We start from the raw sequence: 20,168 nt of genomic DNA on the forward strand, positions 1-20,168 counted from the left end.
CACACACACACACACACACACACACACACACACACACACACACCAAATCAGATAGCTTAACACAGAAAGGGTGATGGTGGTGGTGGGGGAGGGGAGGCAGCCTATCAGATTTACATACAGTCATCAAAACATTTGAGATACAATAACACCCACGACTGTCTTTACATTTATCGGATGAGGAACATGTGAAAAAATAAAAACCCTCACAACTCACATACAATTAGGAAAATGGGGGGAGGGCTGCTTTAATGAAAAGAAAAATCAAAACAAAAAGCCTGGTCCAGAGTTTCTTCTTATTCAGCTGAAGCCATAAATTAAATACACTTCCTCTCTAATCACTTTAGACTTCGGCACTCCTCCTCCAGGGGTTACTGTGACATGGCAAGAACATCATTCAATACAGTCACAAGATGCTATCGTTCTTCCCAAAGTGGATGATTAGCAAACAACATTGCAGGCGTGGGATAATCTCCACTCCCGACACACACACACACACACACACACAAACTTCCAGTTGCTAAGTCGCTCAGATCACTGCTAAAGAAACCCAACACTTAATATACACATAGCTATCGCATGCATCCACAGTCAGAGTAGACAGGGAGGGTGTGCTGCTGCTCCAGCTACGAGAATGGCACTTTGCTTGGGAACTATTGTACATTCACCATTTGCTAAACATCCCAGAAACAAAACAAAACAACTCACGGCGGCACTCTGCGACAGCACACTACATTGCCTTATTATCACTACTGTTATTTTTCTTTGCTTTTTCCCCTGAAAGAGTAAGAAGAAAACCTACCTAGAATCAACTAAAACCTATCATTTTTATAGGCTTATCAAGAACAGCCAAAGAAACCCCAATATTTTCTCTGGCAAAGGAATTCAGTAAGGAGGTACAATTTGACACAGTGAAATAAAAACAGGCTGGCTCTCAGCCAACATGACGTTAGGAATCACACACAAGCCGCAACTGCTTTCTGGTTCATGGCTGACTTTTTAAAGCTACAGCGTGCCTGTTCACTTTGACCAACTACCTTCAGCACAATTAGTGCAAGAGAATGACCACCACTTCCAAACAGGCAGAATTCTTTTTGCACAAGGAAAAAGAAGCAGTCTAAGTAGTCTGTTATTTTCTCCCTCCCTTTCCCTGTTGCCATATAGATCTTGACTGTTGTTCTGCGTAGCCATGCCATGTTGAAAACTATTTCATTTTCTCCCTGTGGGAAAAATCAGAGAAAACCCAGGGCTTACAGGCTGCACACAGTGAACACTCAGAAGCTGCCGTCCTGTGTTAGGTCTTTTTTCCTAACAGAGGCGTAGACAAAGTTCCCAGAGCTGGCTTTTAAGTAATCTCTTTGTGAGGATAAGGAAAGCTCTGGCGGGCAGCAAATCCCTTCACTCCACGATGTAGGAAGCAGCATCTTTCCAAGAGCACATATAACAGAACACCAGCGTTCCTGAAAATAACGTTTACAGTCTACCCAAGGAAGGCAACCCAAGCCAACCCAAATCAAATCTTATTCTATGAAAGAAAACACACTCCAGCAAGGGTTAATTTTGATGGTTTAGCTCAGCTGCATAAAAATAAAGCTTACCCACCCCCTCCAACTCAGCCAACACTTCTAGCCCATGAGCAGTTGGTATTGCCCAAGTCACATATAATAAAGATATTCCAACCTACCACCATCATTCCAACTCAGGAGGGAAATTAGTGGTAGAGCAAAGGGCGAGTGTCCAATTGTTACCTGGCCAATCTTACAGGGTCCTGGATTGTCTGGGAACTGCTACTGGGATGGTGGGGTGGGGGCATTCCTGTCCCATAAGACTCATAAGCATTTGTACATGAGTGGTAAACACACGCCAATCAACATTTCGACACTTTTAGTTCAAGATAATCACCAATCTTCAACACCCTCCCCGCAACAAAAACCCAAGCCAAAAGACAGACAAAACAAACTAACAAAATCCACTCAAAAGAGGGAGAATTTAAGTTCCTTCCAAGGACCTGAGAATCCTTGGTCATATGTGATGTGTCGATTTTAGGCAGAAGTGAGGAGAAAGCAGTCTGCCTCTGCTTTACTAACTCTTAAGGACATTCAGAGATCAAAGGTCAACACATAGGATATAAACTTGGGTCCTGAATTCCTAAGTCACCCCACCCACACACACACCTGGTTTCAGGAGTGGCTTTAGAAGTTTTCAGCTTCCCAAAGGACCACAACTGAGAAGTATTTCAAAGGCTCTCTTTCCTGGACTTTGCCACTGCCTCACTACAAAAACGGCCATAAATTTTCAGGGGCGAATTGTAAGTGCTCAGTATTTCTCTGTGTGTGTCTCATCACGATAGGCCAAAACCAAGGCGATGGAGCGCTAACTCACCAACAGATCCACACTTTGGGACTTGACGTGAAACCTACTTTCCACTTTAGCCAAAGGGACTTGGAATTGCAAGTCTGGTGGGCAGGGGAGCCAGGGGCACAGCTCAAAACAGTTCTCATGGCAGCTCTGACTGAGCCACTCTCCAAGGGAAAGATGGAGGAACCCTGAGTCTTCCCCAGGTACACTTGCAAGAGGAAGGCTCTCTGAAGTTTCTCTAAGCCCCTTCCCCTTCATAAACAAGGCCATACTCCTCTTCCTGCCTGATGTGATGAAAACGTGTTTCTGGAAGTGTTACAGGAAATTGGTCCCACTTCATCAAGAGTGAGCCACAAAGGTGTCCTAACTGATGGTAAAAGGTTTCGCCGACCAGCTACTTCATAACTTTGGAAATTAAGTTGACATTTGTGAGGGTGTGCGTGCGTGCGTGTGTGTTTCATCCTCTCCTCTTTGCACACTCTAACAAGCACCTTAGCCATTTGCTCTGATAAGGACCTGTATGTTAACATTGTTTTTGTGTGAGGGGAAGCACGTGTGAGTTGTGTGCTGTTTGCAAGTGGTGTGTTTTGTGATTATAAAACGTGTTCTGTTGTGGTGTATGTGTGTGTGTGTTGGGGGGGGGGGCGCCCAGACGAGACTTTCTAAGGCAGTACATCTGTACTAAGGTAACTTTTGATAGCCTGGCCTCGGGATTCTGGAACCGAGAACTTTGGGGGCCACTTGAAAGCGCCCTCGGGTGGGGGAGGGGAGGCCAGTCAGGAAGGGCGGGCGACTAGGTACTTTGAGAGACGGCTTCTATACTGACCGGCACCCACCTCCAGGAAGCACAGGCGGCCCAGGAAAGCCAGGCTGTACTGTAGGAACCTTCTGCCTGGTCCCGTGCTGCACCGACGTCCCCGAGGGCAGGGCTGCACGCGTCCCGAAGGGCGTCTCCAGGGCAAAGGACGGGCGTCCTCCTGGCCAGCGGTCGGTTAAGCAACTCGCGGTGACTCGGGGGACAGAGGGGAAAGTTTCTGCTGAGATTCGGAGGGAGAACCGGGCGGTCTGCCTTGGGTGGGAGCTCCTAGGGGTGTGGCGCCGAGCCTAGCACCCCGTCCCGTCCCGCCAGCTCTGCCCCGCTCCACTCCAGGTGACAAAGTGCACGCCCGCGGGGCGCCGAACACACAGGGACCGCGGGGCGGGCGTCTGAGGGAAATTTGGATGGTTTGGTTTTGTTTTGTTTTTGTCCTTATCCTGGTGCTCACTGGTTCCTTTCATCCTGGAGAGGAGGGAGGGCGGGCGTGTTCCCAAGACGGCCTGTGAGCCCATCACTTACCTCCCGCCCAGCCGCTCGGTGGCCGCCACGCGCGGAGCCCAGAGAAACGCCGGGCGCGCGCGGCACGCCGGGAGTTGTAGTCCACCGTGGCCCCAGGGGTCTCGGGAGATGGGGGCGCAGGGGGTGGAGAGGCAGAGACCGAGAAGGAAAGTACCGAGTCCTCTGGGATTCCGAGGAGAACGGTTGCCAATGGCTCAAAACTTCCCGGGAGCAGAAAGGAGGGGCCCCTTCCTGGAAAATCAGTACAGTGGAGGTTTTCGACCTCACACCATTTTCTTGTGGATAGCCCCGCTGAACTGCGTGAGCTGGCCGTTAGCAACAATGATTTCAGGAGATTTCCCAGGCCAAGTTCCTTTTTTGTAGGGCCCCGCTTCCTCTTCACTGTGAACATTTGTGTGGTGTACTTTGCTTAGGGGCTCCTGTTTTCTTGTTGGAGAAAGAGCCTAACTCCCTCTCCGTGTACCGACCACTGTATACTCTACAAAGCGCAGTTTAGCCTTCGCTTTATTCTGTTAGATCCATAAAGCAACTATGGGATTTAAGCAAAAAAAAAAAAAAAAAAAAAAAAAAAGGTAAAGACAGTATTGTGTGTCTGCACCTGAGGAGGTTGGTGTCAGCCCTACTCAGTCACTTCCTCCTCCCACCCTTCTCTTAGCTGTTAGGGGGACCTAGTGGGGGGCTGGGACCATCTGTAGTACAGAGAACTGAAGAAGAGGGACCTTTGTGGAGCATTTTCTCCAGATAGCCGGTGAGTTCAGGAGAGCTAGCTCAAGCAGGAAAGTGCTTGATTGTGAACTGTAAAAATCTCAGAAAGTGTTCTAGAAATTAGCCCCATTTTAAGAAAAATGAAACACAAAGGTGACAACAGATTTCTCTCACCAGCACCTTTCAAAAAAAAAAAAAAAAAAAAGCCAGGCATAGTGGCATCAAGTTTAGCCCTAACTAACTCAGAAGGTAGAGCTAGAAGTTTTCCTAAAACTTGCTGGCCAGCTTAGCTTGGGATCCTTTGCTAGTTCCAGGCCAAAGAGAGACTGTGACAAACAAAAATGCGGGCCGGGCACCTGTAGACCTTTGGCCTCTCCACGCGGTCACACCGAAGACATGCGAAGACAGTGGCACACAGGTCTGCAAATGCCCATTAGAAGCAGCTGGTAAATAGATTAATAAATGGTGCTCTAGGTCTAAGCCAGGCGGGTGCTGGCAGACACAAACCCCCAATCTCCAACCCCAGGGCAAGCTCCAATTGATAACCACATGCAAAGGGAAATTAGTTTCCTCTCACAGTCTCACTTGGGTTTACAAACCACAGTTAAGGGCAGGCCTGGCGGGAGACTGACAACACAAAATGAACTCACTGCTATTTTTGGAGTGGTTTTTTTTTTTTTTCACCTACAGGTCTTTTGCTAAGATATTTTGGTTTCTGTCCTTGTGTCTTGTGTCTTTATGGGATTTCTATGTATTTTTTCCCAGCATCTGTATGCATTTCTTGTGTTTTTTTCTTTGCTTCTTTTTTCCCCTATTTATTTGTCTTATTCTTCTTTTTTACTTTATCCTGTTATTATTTTTTTAGTTGCCTGTTTGTTTTCTAGTGAAACAAAAAAAAAAAGAAAGGATATGATTTGGGTAAGTGGGAAGACTCTGGGAGGAGTTGGGGGAGGGGGAAGCAGAATATACTTTATGAAAAATGTGTTTTTAATAAAAGAAAATACATAAATGGGTGCATGGGTGATAGGTCCAGAGAGAGTCACCCAACATTAGGAGAGCGGGGTGGGAAGGAAAAGGCAGTGGGAGAGAGGTAAAGATTGTAAGATGGAATATGATAAATTCATTGTCGCAAAGGAGACAAATGGAAGGCAGGACCTCAGAAGTCACAGAGACCCAGAGTCCCGGCATTACCACTTCCGAGTTAGGTCCATGAACTGCAAAGTTATTTAACCTCTCCGAATCTCTTTGACCTCAGCATTAAAATTTAAGAAATACCAGTTGTGTAACAACGCGTGTGAGTGGCAGCTCAGATTAAAATAGGCAGGAGACACTCAGAATAGTATGTGTCCTATTATAAGCACGGAGCTAATGTTAGCTACTATTATTATCTACAGAAATTCCTTTTGTGGAAGTTATCAAGAAATGAATTTGAGTGGAAGCCGTGTTAAGAGTCTGTGACTATGTTCGAAGCTGGGGGCAGCGTCTTAAACGAGACAGGAAGCAGCTGAAGAGTCTTGGGAGAGAAAATAGGCAAAGTGAGGCAAACAGTTGCATGTGGGGGAGGAAAAGGAGGGAGCCCAAGGCAGTTATCACTTCCTGGACTAAAGATGTGGTGGTGGTTGTTTCAAACACAGATGCCAACCACTGGAATACAAAGTTTTCCAGTGAGAAAGATAGTTTGGTTTGGAGCCAAACACGAGGCTTTCTAGGCGTGAATGACAACATAGAGTTGGAAATGCTACTTTGAATATTACGTGGTGGGTGATACAGAATCTTAGGAGCCATTGATGTAGGAGGGGAAGTTGGGAAGCCTGTGTAGAGACAAAGGGAAGGGCAGCAGGGGTGGACAGGAGGAGGTGAGCAGTCCTCTGATGACGGCAGGCAGGGCTGGTCAAGTGGCAGGAAGAGCTGCAGGAGTGAAGACCATCAGAGCCAAGGCACTTATCCTAACAAACAGCCTGTTCTCAGCCTGCCCAGCATGCATACAGCCATTGTGGGACTACCTAACCCCTATCATAAAAGCCCTTCCAACGCACCCCCCTCTTCATAATATATTCATCCTGTCAGTTCTGCACTGTAATAACCCTGATTGACACAGTAGCCACTGGCAAGCCTTTTCTCATTCCTCCATCCCTCTTAATCTCCTCAGCACCTGCTAAGCACTAATCTGTGGATTTCTGATGGAAGAAGTAGCAAGGATGCCGGTGTGGCTGGATTAAACACTGGAGGATTACCAGGGGGAAGGCTGAAGATGACCCTGGAACTGGGGACAGATGACGTAGGGTTTGTAGGCTCTGCACGGCCTTCGCTTTCATTCTGAAGTGGGCAACTGTTGGAGAATTTTGAGCAGATGAGTAATATGACCTAGTATATTTTTAAAGGATGATTTTGGCTACTCTCTCAAGGATACATCATAGGGAACAAATCTGGAGAGAGACTAATCAAATCAATGCAGTAATTCAGGCAAGTTGCAGCAGAATCTTGAGCCAGAGCGGTAGCAATAAAAAATGACGGGTTACTATCAAGGGTGTGCACTTCCCTTGCAAAGGGTTTGGTTCCTGGCACCTACAGCAGATGGCTTGCAACCAGTTGTGTAACTCAGCTCCAGTCATGCTTCCGTTCCCCTAGCACATGACACATATACATAATTTTTAAAGCAAACATTGGTGCTGGAGAGAGAGAGAGCTCAGCTGTTAAGAACACTTGCTGCTCTTCTGGAGGACCTGGCTTCCATTCCCAGAACCTGTATGGTGGCTCACACCATCTGTGACTCCAGTTCCTGGGGATCTAGGCTAGTTCCTGGCCTTCAAGGGCACACAGCATATGTATGGTACACAAACATACATACGGGCAAAACACCTACACCAGTAAAATAAATCTTAAAGAAAAACAATAGATTAGATGTGGGGGAAAACCCAAGAACTTCTGAGCATATTGAAAATCCTGGACTTCTTGTGAAGACCGACGTAAGTTTGGATAAATGGGGGTAGCGAAGTCATCCCCAAGGAATCAGTACAGTGGCAAAGAGTTTGTGGATGTGGAGAGTGAGGATGTATGGGCTCTGTCACCCTGTAGATGGACAGGAAGAAGGCTAAGAATCAAGCAGATTCTTGGTCCACTTTAAGAAGAATGTTGAGAGGGCTGGAGAGATGGCTCAACAGTTAAGAGCCCTGACTGCTCTTCCAGAGGTCCTGAGTGCAATTCCCAGCACCCACATGGTGGCTCACAACTGTCTATAACTGTAGTCCCATGGGATCCAATGCCCTCATCTGGAGTGCAGATGTACATACAGACAAAACACCCATATATTCATGCACGACCTCTGCCAGGAGTGAGGCAGCCACGATCAGAACGCATCCTTCGTTTTCTTCCTGTTTTCTTGGTTGCATCTTCAGAAGTTCGTAAGTGCTACGATTATTCAGTTCTTGCTTATGTGAGCAGCACTCTCCTTGCCGCTGCATAGGAGAGACAACTTAGGCAAGGCATCCTTTTCCTTTCAGTGTTTGTTAGCCACTGCTCTGCTAACACCTAATATTGCTTAAACTGCACCTCATTTCTTCTTTTATGAAGAATTTTCATTCTCTCGTCAGCCAACCGTAGAAATGTCTAAGGATCCCAAAGTCTTAGGAGAGAGTTTTCATTAGATTTCCCAGGAATATGACCGTAGCTCTTTTCAAAATGAAAATTGAAGACTACCTGCATTTTATAAAGCTTCTTTATTACGTTTTTTTTTATTTCCATTTGTTCATCTACATCTTGAAAAAGCAAGCGAGATGCTCTTCATCATTTGGGATCCAAGCCTTGCATCTTCTTTGCGGTCATTTTCACTCCATGTCATTGTTTCCCACTAAAGATGTAGGGGGACATTTACATTTAGGGAGGCAGGAGGGAAAAGGCGATGGAGGGGGAGTATTAGTGAGCACACAGAGGTCATAGATGCTGACATCAGCTCTCTCCTCCCATTACGTGATCCCATGGAACATTAATTGCATCAAAATCTTGGCATCCAAATTGGCCTCTTCAGCTTCTAGGGATTGGAACTTTATCTCAGGTAAAACAGAGTGCAAGGTGGGTCGGATGTATACCTGAGGTTTCATGATTAGTAAGAAGTCTCCATGTGGTTATTTGGGAGCAGCTGGTGGGACAGAGCTGACCGGCAGTCTGAAGAAAAACTCCACCTCCCGTCCCAGAGACTGAACTTGGGTAACCAGGCTTTATCCACTGAGTCACATCTTCCTCGTGTTTAACAGCTTCTTCCCCACCCAGCGCTCTGCAGGTCTCACTCCCATTTCTTGGTACTTTTAGTACACTTCTCAGTGACTCTCTTATTTATTTATTTATTTATTTATTTATTTATTTATTTACTTATTCATTCATTTATTTATTTATTTTTGCTTTTCCGGGTGTCTTTTATTTTTATTATATAGATTCCCTGTTATTTTTCTCGTCGCCCCGGTCATTGAAGGAAGCAGATGGATTTGATTTTCTCAAGAATGAAGTGTATGGACCCCCCCCCCGTTGCCCTCTATATTATTCAAGTCCCCCACGTGTTCTGCCTCCAGTCCTGATGGATTCTAATCTTTGGTTTGTCATCATTGACAAAAGTGCTGGGATAACAAAAATTGGCTGTGAATGAGGGAGAAACAGAGAGTCATTCTCTTACTTACTGCCAGCTTTGCCCCCACAGAGAATTAGGAGTGACTTTTAATAAGAACCAATTTTAAAAGCTGTTTAACAGCAGAATGAAAATAAAGCATTAACACTGGAAGTTAAGTAAAAATACACACATATGTGGTTATGGCACCATGCAAAGTTATTAAAATTAACGAATCTCTAAATTCTTAAGCTTCCTGACAAAAATAAGAAACATGTAATTAGACATATGATTTTCATCAACTCTAAAATAAAACTTTCAAGTTATTCAGAGAAAAGTTTTTTTAAAAAAAAATACTCGATTCTAGGAAAAAAATTGAACCAAATGGGGTGATGTTTTTAATCACAGGCTTAGTATATGGAACAGTGACAGTCATTCAGCTTCTATTTATAGTAATGCTTAATGAAAGTTTAAAACGGGACATCAAAATATGTCCCAAAGATAGAAATTTCCACTTTCTGAAATGGTATGACTCAAACCTATTTGGAAGATTAAAATCTCCCATACTACCACGGGATATGAGCTCTTTTGGATAGTGTCATTGTAGGTGTAATCAGTTGAGAGAAAAACCATTGGCCGTCAAGCTAACCGAGTCGTGCTGGTGTCCTTGCAAAATGCAGAAGGAAATAGAGAGAAGAGCGAGAATATGAGGGCAAAGAGCATCAGTAGGGGTAGAGGTGATGTGAAGTTGCCTCAAACCAGAGACTGGCAGCACCAACAAGAACCTGCTAGAGGCACCAGGACAGAGCCATTCCCAGAAAAGCCGAGAGGAGCATGACTTTGCCAACGCCTCTTTTCAGATGGGAAGTGATATATAAACATGATTTTAGGGAACCCGGGTTGAGGTGTTTTCAACAAAGCAGCTATACTGGCTGCCTTTGTGTCAACTTGACACAGTTACGGTTGTCGGAGAAGAGGATGCTTCATTGAGGAAGCCTCCATAAGACCTGGCTATTGGCAAGCCTGTAGGGCATTTCCTTAATTGGGCATCAGTGGGAAAGGGCCCAGCCCACTGTGGGCTGGTAGTCCTCAGTTCTGTAAGAAAGCAGGCTGGGCAAGCCAGTAAGCAAGTACCCCTCCATGGCCTTTACATCAGTTCCTGGCTTCAGGATCCTGCCCTGTTTGAGTTCCTGTCCTGACTTCCTCTGATGATGAACAGTACAGTGGAAGTATAAAGCAAATAAACCCTTTCCTCCCCAAGTTTCTTTGATCAAGGTGTTCCAACGTGGCAATAGTCACCCTAAGACAAGAGCCTTTGGAAACTAATGCAGATGGTTACAAGTTGATCAACCTTGTTTCCTAAATGTCCGCCCTTCCAAGAACTATGCATTAGACAATAGAATGTTTCATCAGGCAAGATTAATGCTGAGCTGGAAATGGACCCTGTGCTTCCAACTCAAAAGAGCTTGTCGATACCGGTGGAGTTAAGACCCTGCGAACACTGCAATACCTGGGATGCTTAGGATGCTGCTCCATCACAGCACATGAGGGGAAGGCCAGCTGTATGTCTGAAAGCAAACCCAGTGCGAGATGGGTTTGTCACATGAGATAGATGAGCACTGCTGAGGTGACTCAGCCTAGAACGCTTACAGAATACAGAAGGCCCACACTTTACTGCAAGGGTTGCAATGATGTGGTGAAGCAGCAAAACAATCCCACACCAGTTAAGAATTACTTATAATAAAAAGGGTTATTTATTTAAGGGGAAAAACTTACAGGTCACCATCCCAAACAACAGTTCCCTCGTCACAAACAGGAAACAGAGAGTTTTGCAGCTGGAATGGGAGCCAGAAGAGAGAGAGAGAGAGAGAGAGAGAGAGAGAGAGAGTGCGCATGTTTCCTGCTGCTTTTTAAAGTATAAGAGACCATGCCCCAGTGGGCTGGTATCTTAAAGGCTATTGGCTGAAGGAGCAGAATGTACTTCCGCAGCACCTCCTCTTTTTGTTTAAATAAGAGAATTCCAAAACCAATACAAAACTATATACACTAGGAACAGATATCAAATATAATTAGAATTACATCCAGCATAAACAATATTGAGTAAGGAACATATGCTAAATGTTTTAATAAACATTCTATCATATGGAGTCTAAGTCTTGTATAGGAAATGGCTTGGCTAGATCATAAAAGTACAGTAACTACGACTATCTAATCTTCAACCCCATCAAAGGCCTGAGAAGGGAGATAATATTACTTGAGCAGGCAGGAAGTATCATCAAGTAGCTTCCAAAGCAAACAATATATGACAGAGACAATTAGCTACCTGAGCAATCACCCAAAGTCTTATTTTGCAATGTTGAAGCAACCAACTTTGGCTAAGGCCTAGTGTAACTTACAGACCATTTTCAGAGGCAGGAAAATTTCAAAACCGTTTTACCCTGTCTTGGCAAGATTTGACAGTTCTGCTTATCCATTTCTGGATATCATGTAACTTGTCAGTGGTTGAGGCATTGTCAGTTCCTTGCCCAAAGGCCAGTATTGCCAAGAAGAAAACAAGCTCCAAGTGGAGTGTCTTCTGTGCTCAACATTCTCTCAGTAATAGATTGGTGCTGTCAGAAGCAATCATGTCTCATGTCAACAGAACCCTAAGTTATTTAAATGCCATGTTCCACAGATCCTTGAAGTGGTCGAAGATTACCTATCTAGACAGAATACAATCTCTATGTATCTAAAGAACCTAATTGATCTAACACCAAACATGAACAACTATTGACCTATAATAATAAGAAAATATACCCTAAAAGTTGTATCAATATACAAAATGTCCTAAACTGAGGTGGAAACATGCATATATACAATCTGACAAAATAACTTTGTATATATGTATAAATAATGTAAACAAAAGTAACAAATATAATTTGAACTTGCATCAATATACAAAAACTATACCAATGTAAATTATCCATAAATAATGGCTCACAAGTATTCACTCTATTACCCACTATTACTATTCCCCCCCCCCTTTTTTGAACTTACAGATCACCGTCCCAAACAACAGTCCTCTCATCACAAACAAAAAACAGGGAGTCTAACAGCCAAAACGGGAGCCAAAAACAAAAGAAAGAGCACACAGTTCCCACTGCTTTTTAAAGTATAAGAGACCACGCCCCAGTGGGCTGGTGTCTTAAAGGCTATTGGCTAAAGGAGCAAAATGTGCTCCCACAACAATGTGTGACTCTTAGCCACAAGTCAGTGAGGAATGCAGGCTAATTTGAGAGTAGCCGATGAGCCAAGATTTAGCCATGAGGGGGAACAGACTGAAGTTGCCATGCAACTTCTCCATCAGTGAAAACTTGCCACTGAAATCCAGCTGTCTCCCCTCATGTCCTCGACAGAGTCCGTGCTCACATACACAGTTCCCCAAAACTGCCCCAAGACTCCATCTGTTCCTGAGTAGGGAGTGTTTTTATTTCTTGGCAGATGGCATCAAGAAGAAAACTTTTTTATAGTCTTGTCCCTTATCCAAAGGTTTAACTTTTGGATATTCTCCAAAAACTATTGTGATAGGCAAAAATTTTCAGAGGTAAAAAATAATGACAAACTCTTTTAATTTAAAAGCATGAAGTCTGTAGTCAAAAGATGAGCGATTGTCACCAGACTCCTTGTCAGGAGAAAGACATGGAGACGAAGAGTTGGACTCTGATTCAGGTATGTGGAGTATAGCATATTTTATTTGTGTTTTAATAAATAAAGCTTGTCTGAAGATCAGAGTGCAGAGCTAAGCCGCTAGAGGCCAGGGAGTGGTATTGCACACCTTTAATCCCAGGATTCAAGGCCACCCTAGGCTGCACAAGATTGAATCTGTGTAAAAGGGAAACAGAGCTCACACAAAGGTGATCCCAGAATTTGGCATCCCATGCTTTTAATCCCAGCACTAGGGAGGTGGAGACAGGATGGATATGGCTGGGTGGAGAGAGGGACAAGGCAGAAGGAGACAGTTGCAGGAGAGGTTTGGTGAAAGCATTGCAGTCTACAGTCACAGTGAGGACAGGATCGTCCCTTGTCTGGGCCTTTCGTAGAGGTAAGAACTCTCTAGTGACTGGGCTGCTTTGCTTTTCTGATCTTCAGCTTGAACCCCCAATGTCTGTCTCTAGGTTTTTATTATTGTCTATTGTGGAGTAATAGAGGTTTGCTTACAGTCATGGGCTTTAAGTAGTGAACACAAGGTTCCTTATAGCTAAATAATTGTAAAGGGTAGGAATATAAAACATAGGCAAATACCTACTCTGAAGTATTTAAAATCAGCAGTAAAATATCTCCGAAATGTCAGGATGAATCTAAAACTAAAATCTCTACAGTTGCTATATCAAAATAAACTATACAGAAAATGCAAGTTTAGGGCTGGAGAGATGGCTCAGCGGTTAAGAGCATTCCCTCCTCTTCCAAAGGTCCTGAGTTCAATTCCCAGCAACCACATGGTGGCTCACAACCATCTGTAATGAGGTCTGGTGCCCTCTTCTGGCCTTCAGGCATACACACAGACAGAATATTGTATACATAATAAATAAATAAACAAACAAAATTAAAAAAAAGAAAATGCAAGTTTAAGGAGGGAAAAACACCCTACAAAGTCCCACCTTAATGACAGTAACTTAAATAAACCAGGCACAGAGAGACAAGGTCACAGGACCTCATTCATATGCAGACCAGACAGATTGAGCTCTCAGAAGCTGGAAGAGAATGGTTGGGGGCGTGTTGGGTAGACGGAGGAAGGCCAGCCAGGTAGCAGTAGACTGATGACTGCCGAGTTACATTAGATAGGAGCAAGAAGCCAGTGTGCGCTATTGCACAGAAAGCTGACTACTGACACCAGGATTGCACTGTGCATTTCAGAAGGAAGAGTTCACCCCAAGGACATGGTGTCTGAGGAAACAGAAATGGTTAACCTATACTGGGTCAAAACACCATACTCGAGTGACATGCATACTTGCGTTTTGACAGCTTAAAAACAAATAATATACAAATGGGAAATTATACTCATTCTAGCTGAAAAGGGACACAGCAATATTTCGAGAAGTGACACAAGAGAGAGATGGACTCTTAACACAGAAAAGAGAGTGTTTGAGGTGACAGACATAACAATTGCTATGATCTGGTTTTTACATATTGTTTACAAATACCGAGTTATGTAGCATTGCACTTCATAAACAAGTACAAATATTATGTTTCAAGGTGAGACTAAAAAGAAAATGTATTTCAAAAACGTAAGCATTAAACACTTGGTAGGCTTACCCGCGGAAAAGGCGCACCTGGAGGAGAAGTGGGAAAGTGGTACCACGCGGAGTGGCATGATTATATGGATGCTGCACGGGGTTTCGAGAGATGGAAAATAGAGCAGCGAGTGTAAAGGCTGCAGAGGATGCAGTCAGATAGCTACTTACGGTTTCAAGTGGAAATGGAAAAGGGGGATAGTCAACGAGACATTTGAAACCTTGACGAAAGAAACTAAAATCCTCAGACTCCTAATAATCTTCAGTGCGAAACTGAAAGATACACACCTAAACACATGAAATGTCTCCGAAATTCCAGAGACAAGGATAATACATTAAAATTAGCTAGAGAGGAGCTGGAGAGATGATTCAGCAGCTCGTCGGCGCTCTTCCAAAGGACCGGGAGTTCGATTGCTAGCACCTACAGGATGGCTCACGACCGTCTGTAACTCCAGTTCCAGGGAATGTAACCCCCTCCTCAGGCCTCGGTCTGCACGGGGCAGGCACATGATGCCCAGACATGCATACAAGCAAAGCACCCAAACACAAAGAGTTAAAAACAAACAAACAAAAGACATGCTGGGCTCGAACTCACCAAGGTCCTCTTGCCTCAGTCTCTGAGTGCTGAAACTATGTGTGAATGCTACCACAGCTTGCTCAGTCTGGTGGGAGAGCACCCAGCAGAGGACCAATGAACTCAGAGAGCACGCATCAGCGCGATGACCTGACTGTTTAGCCAGTGGCAGACAAAATACCATTTACCGCAAGTTCAGAAGACTAAAGGTCAGATGTGCTTCTTAAAGAGACATAATAAAAGCAAAAGAATGAGAAAACCTACCTTCAACTGCTGCTTGACCCTGGTGCAGAGGCCGGATGTGCAGCTTGCTGAGAAAACTCAGGAGTTAGTCACAGAAGGAGTTATGGTTTTTCTGGGTCTGTTTGTTTTATAATATGCGTGTGTATGTGCGTGTGCAATTTGGGAGGTATCTACTATTTCAAATTTTAAGAAATAGATAAGAATAAAGATGTGATCAAAATGTGACTTAGTTTTATGGTGCTTAAAATAATCAGCAGAGCCCGATAAGACATCACAGTTAGTGTTAATACTCACGTAAGCATTAAGAATGCAGTTCTGTGTGATCTTGGGAGCAGAGTTCCCATAAGCCTGTGCAGTTAACTTGATGTATCGTATCGTATTCACCCCTGAAAGTTTGGAAGTTTGGCTGCGGTGGTGGTGGCGCATACTTTTAATCCTAGCACTTGGGCGGCAGAGGCAGGTGGATCTCTGTGAGTTCGAGGCCAGCCTGATCTACAATAGTTAGTTCCAAGACTCCAAAGCTACAGACTCTGTCTTCAACATTGAGCAGGAAAACCTCCTTCCCTCCTTAATTGCTGTGATTTTTTTTTACCATGGCACTAACTACAGAGCATTGTAACCTTCAGTGTTCTTGTGTCTTGCGTTTTTTGAGCAATTCTAGGCAATTGCATGTATTACTTCTAATTCCCAGTACAACTTTAAGTTGTGGCTTAGAGAGCTAGATCATACATGCAGATCTATAATCTCTTATCAACTCTGTGTGGGAGACCTGCCTGTCATTCACCCGGACAAATATGGATGAATGGATAACCTGGGCTAAAAGAAATCTTACTTTGAGTGTGTGTGTTGGGAGAAAGCCAGATTTTGAATTCAGATTTTATATTTGTGCTGGAATCCCACCTTTCCCTCTAATTAGCTGCAGAGGCAGGAGAGTTCCTAGAGAAAAAAGCAAGTCCAGAAGTGATGGGTATGGTGGAGGGACTTCTGGAGCGGGGGGGGGGGGGGATTGTCACGTCAGCCATCAGGGTTGCAGATCAGCCCGTGGTGTGGAAAGATTCCTGATGCAGAGGCAATATGCCTGTCAGCATCAGCGGCTTTGTGGTAGCGCCGTTGTCATGCAACGTGCATGTCTCTTCCTCAGATGGTAAGATGGTGGTTTGTTATCTCTGTGAGCAGCTGGGACCAGAGAGCTTGATGTGGGCCTTGGTTTCAGAGTGAAAGTCCGCTCACTACTTGCCAAAATGAAACCTCATCCTGACTCTGGTTCAGTCCATTTTCATCTCACTTTCCCTCTGGCCCATCAGTGTTGAGGAATCAGTTTGTCATAATTGCTGGCTGCATGCATCAATGTGTATGTATCTGTGTGTAATTTCAAAATGTACACATCTTTAAGGACATTTCAATGTTCTTATCAATTCCAGAAGCTGATGTGTGAAGACGTATTTTCATGTTACTCTCTGATCTAGAAAGGCACAAGACCTCTGTTACTCACAGTTCTATGATGTCAGCCTATTAATCCACCCCCTTACCATGTAGTCCTCCTCTAGGGCAGTGAGGTCCTGTGTTTGTGAGCTAACCTTTAACCTGCAGGATTTGTGATCACTTTCTCCCTAGGAACCCGTCTCCTTGAATAGCTCCTTTAATTAAAAATTCTCATAAAATATATATTCATCATATTCCTTTTCCTCTCCAGCTCCTCCCAGATCCTCCCCCCCTCTTTACCTAACAAACTTCATGTACTCTCTCTCCCTATTTCTCTTTCTCTTTAACACAGAAAGGCAAAACAAGCTGATGAAAGAAAGAGAGAGAAGAAAGGAAAGAAAGGAAGGAAAGAAAGAAGAAAGGAAGAAAAGAAGGGAAAAAAAATAAAGTCCCTTTTGCTTTGGTCAACTGTTGTGGAGTATTAGTTTAAGATGTGTTATATTCATTTATGCCGTGGAATATTTGTTTAAAGATGCAAAGATGTGTTGCATTCTTTTACGTTACATTCGTTTCACTCGCTACCGCTGTGTTACTTTGCCTGTCTAAGACACCTGATTGGTCTAATAAAGAGTTGAATGGCCAATAGCTGGGCTGGAGAGAGAGAGAGAGAGAGAGAGAGAGAGGTAGGCAGGGCTGCCATGCAGACAGAATAAATAGGAGGAGAAATCTAGGCTGAAAAGAAAGAAGAGGGAGGAGCTAATAAAGGAGAAGGAGGGGAGGATGCTGGGGTCAGCCACACAGCCAGTGATGGAATGAGAAGGAAAGAAAGACACATAGAATAAGAAAAGGTAAAAGCCCAGAGGCAAACTGTAGTTAAAGAGAAACGGGATAAGTTAAGTTAGACAAGCTGGCTAGAAACAAGCCAAGCTGAGGCCAGGCATTCATAAGTAAAAATAAGTTTCCATTTCTGTGTATTTCTTTGTGGGCTGGTAGCAGGTCCCCAAAGAGTTAAACAAACAAACAAAATCCAACTACAGCCAACTACTGGTCATGGGTCTGCCTGGAGTGAGGTTGATTTACCCAGTGTCACGCCACTGGAGAAAATTGGGTTTCCGGTTCCCAGAAAGTATCACTTGCAAATAGCTTCTTGGTTAGGGGTGGGACTTTGTGACCATTTCCTTTTCTCAGGGCTGGGAGATGTGGTGTTTGATCTGTACGGCCACGCGTGTGCTGCCACGGCCTGTGAGTTCAGTGTGCGTCAGTCCTGCTGCGTCTGAAAGTTGCCCGGAGTTGTCCACCAACTCTGATCTTACACGCTTTCTGCCCCTGCCTGCTTCCCTAGAAACCCCTCCGCCTGGAAGGAGGGCTGTGATAGAGTGCTCCAAAGTCTCTCACGCTCTGCACACTGTCTACTGCTGAGTCTCTGTACTGATTGCGGTATGCGTCAAGAGGAAGATTCTCTGATCAGGGCTGAGCAGTGCCCTGATCTGAGTCTGAGCCCACGGATGGCTTCTTTGAAAGTGACGGTTTAACGGAACTGTTTTCTGAGTAACTGGGCTCTCTGGGGTGGTGAGTTATAGGCTGGAAGGTCTTAAATTCTGAGCTCCTGCCAGCGCGCTCTGCTCTCTGGCTCGCTGGTTCTACTGAGTCACTGAAAACCTCTGCGCAGAAGCCAGAACAGAATCCTCACCCAACGACTACCAAACCGTGATGTTTAGACACTAATATTTGATTTTTTGGCCTTTTTTTTTTCACTGATTGGTTAAATTCTGGGCATATCTGTCACTGTATAGGTTTAGAAATGTTGGCGTCATTTTGGTAGGTGATGGCGTTTTGATAGATCATTGTGGGCAGATCCTTGGATGTCTCTGCTTTCACTCACTGTGATATTCTCCTTATGACAGGCCAAATACCACCAGAGCCATAAATGCCTTTTCCCTCATGGCAGGTGAATTATTAGGACAACAAAAGCCTTACCAATGCAAGTCAATGAAATCTCTTTGGTTGTTTCTAAGTTAAGTCTCTTTCTCGTTGACTCTCTGTCTAGGACAGTGCAGCATCTGTTGTTTCAACAGTAGAGACGGCTCTGCTTTAGGCCTCCCTCTTTATGGCCTGACAAGAGAATCAGGGAGAAGGTGCATGAAGGCAATCACATTCAGTGACTAGTACTCACTCCATCATCAGCAACTTGGTCAGAACTAGAGACTGGCCCAGTCCTGGATCTGACTAGCAGGATGGCTAATAGCCTTTCATCTGGTTTCCAGGCTTCAACTAACAGCAAAAACAAACAAACAACAAAACAAAACAAAAAACCCCAAAATTAAAACAAACAATTCAAATGACACAATGATACAAGATAAAGTAAAAATAAAATCATAGAACTTATTTTAGAAACATAAATATAAGCTTCCTTATAAGTACTAAAATACAACTGAACTTTTTATTTTACTTAATTATTGTGATCATTTTCTATGTCCTACATATTTATTAGCCAGTCACTCTTCTTAATAATTAAGAATTATGTTTATTACTTAGAACATTTGGCCACAAGTTATAATAATCCCTCTGACAGCAGTTGAGATGCACAGTGAATTGCACTGGTGCCCAGGAGTGATCCCATGACTCCAGTGGTGTCCCTCGCCTTCATTTCTCTGCACTGCTGATAGCGTGGCTGCCTCCTTGCCTAGAGCAAAGCAAGCTCAGCTCACAGAGTAGGGACATAAAAGACCAATCCATCAGGTACCTTCTCTTTAACCCTGAACTAATTGTCTGGGTTTGGCAGCTCGCTATCCTCAGGTATGGAGCTAGAAGTCAAGACTCTAAAAGAGCCCTGACTCTACTGCAGGTCCCTGTGCATACAAACTGCAAGTACTCTTTAAAGAGAGGGATTTGCTCACATCGTGAAGTCCACTGACGGCAGCATCTAGGAATGTGTCTCCTGCTGCCTACAACTGACCTTGAGGATCTCAGAGGATCAAAAAGATGAATGCAAAAACAAAACAAACAACTACAAAACCCACCCACAAACCAACCAAGGAAATACACATAAAATCCAAAACCCCCCACAAAACCTAAAACAAAAGGCTATCATGTTTAGACATGCCACTTGAGGACAGAAAGTTAAGTTAGAGGAAAACACTCCGAGGGAGGCCAGAGGAAGACACTTACCTGTGCAGATACCTAAGTAAGACTGATATTAATCTTCTTTATAGAGACTTTAAAACCTAGAGCTCAAAATAATGAAACACTTGAAAGTTTACAGGGAAAAAAATCAACTACAATTCTGTATTGTATCATATAATTCTTCAAATCTGAAGCAGAAACAAAATTTCTCAATCTAAAAGTTGAGGAAAATTATTGCCACTATAAATGACTTGCAAGAAGTGTTTCTAAAGTTGTTTAACAAAAAGAAAAGTAGCATAAATTAGAAACTTGGATATATATAAAAACATATATATTTATAATAGAAGGAAAATGAAAGTCAAATATAGCTTATTCTTTGTATTTTTAATTAAGCTAAAAGACTACATGTTGTTAAAAAAAACATTTCTAGCAACAATTACTGATCCAACTGCATTAACAGTTATTTTGAACATTAACAATTTAAATGCACTATTAAAAGACATTATCAGGGTGGAGCAAAACAAGGCATACGTATATTATCTACAA

General features: G+C 43.8%; 1 protein-coding gene across 1 annotated transcript in view; it reads right to left on the bottom strand.

Moving 5' to 3' along the window:
- The window catches only part of Samd13 (sterile alpha motif domain containing 13), a 46,354-nt gene extending 30,851 nt beyond the window's left edge, over positions 1-15,503 (bottom strand). Inside the window, exons 1-5 of the mRNA XM_026783894.1 lie at positions 15,372-15,503; positions 14,283-14,299; positions 6,549-6,725; positions 3,692-3,853; positions 3,192-3,392 (exon numbers count right to left, since the gene is read on the bottom strand). Coding sequence (XP_026639695.1) covers positions 3,192-3,392; positions 3,692-3,853; positions 6,549-6,725; positions 14,283-14,299; positions 15,372-15,503 — 689 coding nt within the window. The remainder of the gene's footprint in view (positions 1-3,191; positions 3,393-3,691; positions 3,854-6,548; positions 6,726-14,282; positions 14,300-15,371) is intronic.
- Between the last annotated feature and the right edge of the window lie 4,665 nt (positions 15,504-20,168).

Source organism: Microtus ochrogaster, chromosome 21, assembly GCF_000317375.1.
Source record: "Microtus ochrogaster isolate Prairie Vole_2 chromosome 21, MicOch1.0, whole genome shotgun sequence".
Classification (NCBI taxonomy): domain Eukaryota; kingdom Metazoa; phylum Chordata; class Mammalia; order Rodentia; family Cricetidae; genus Microtus; species Microtus ochrogaster.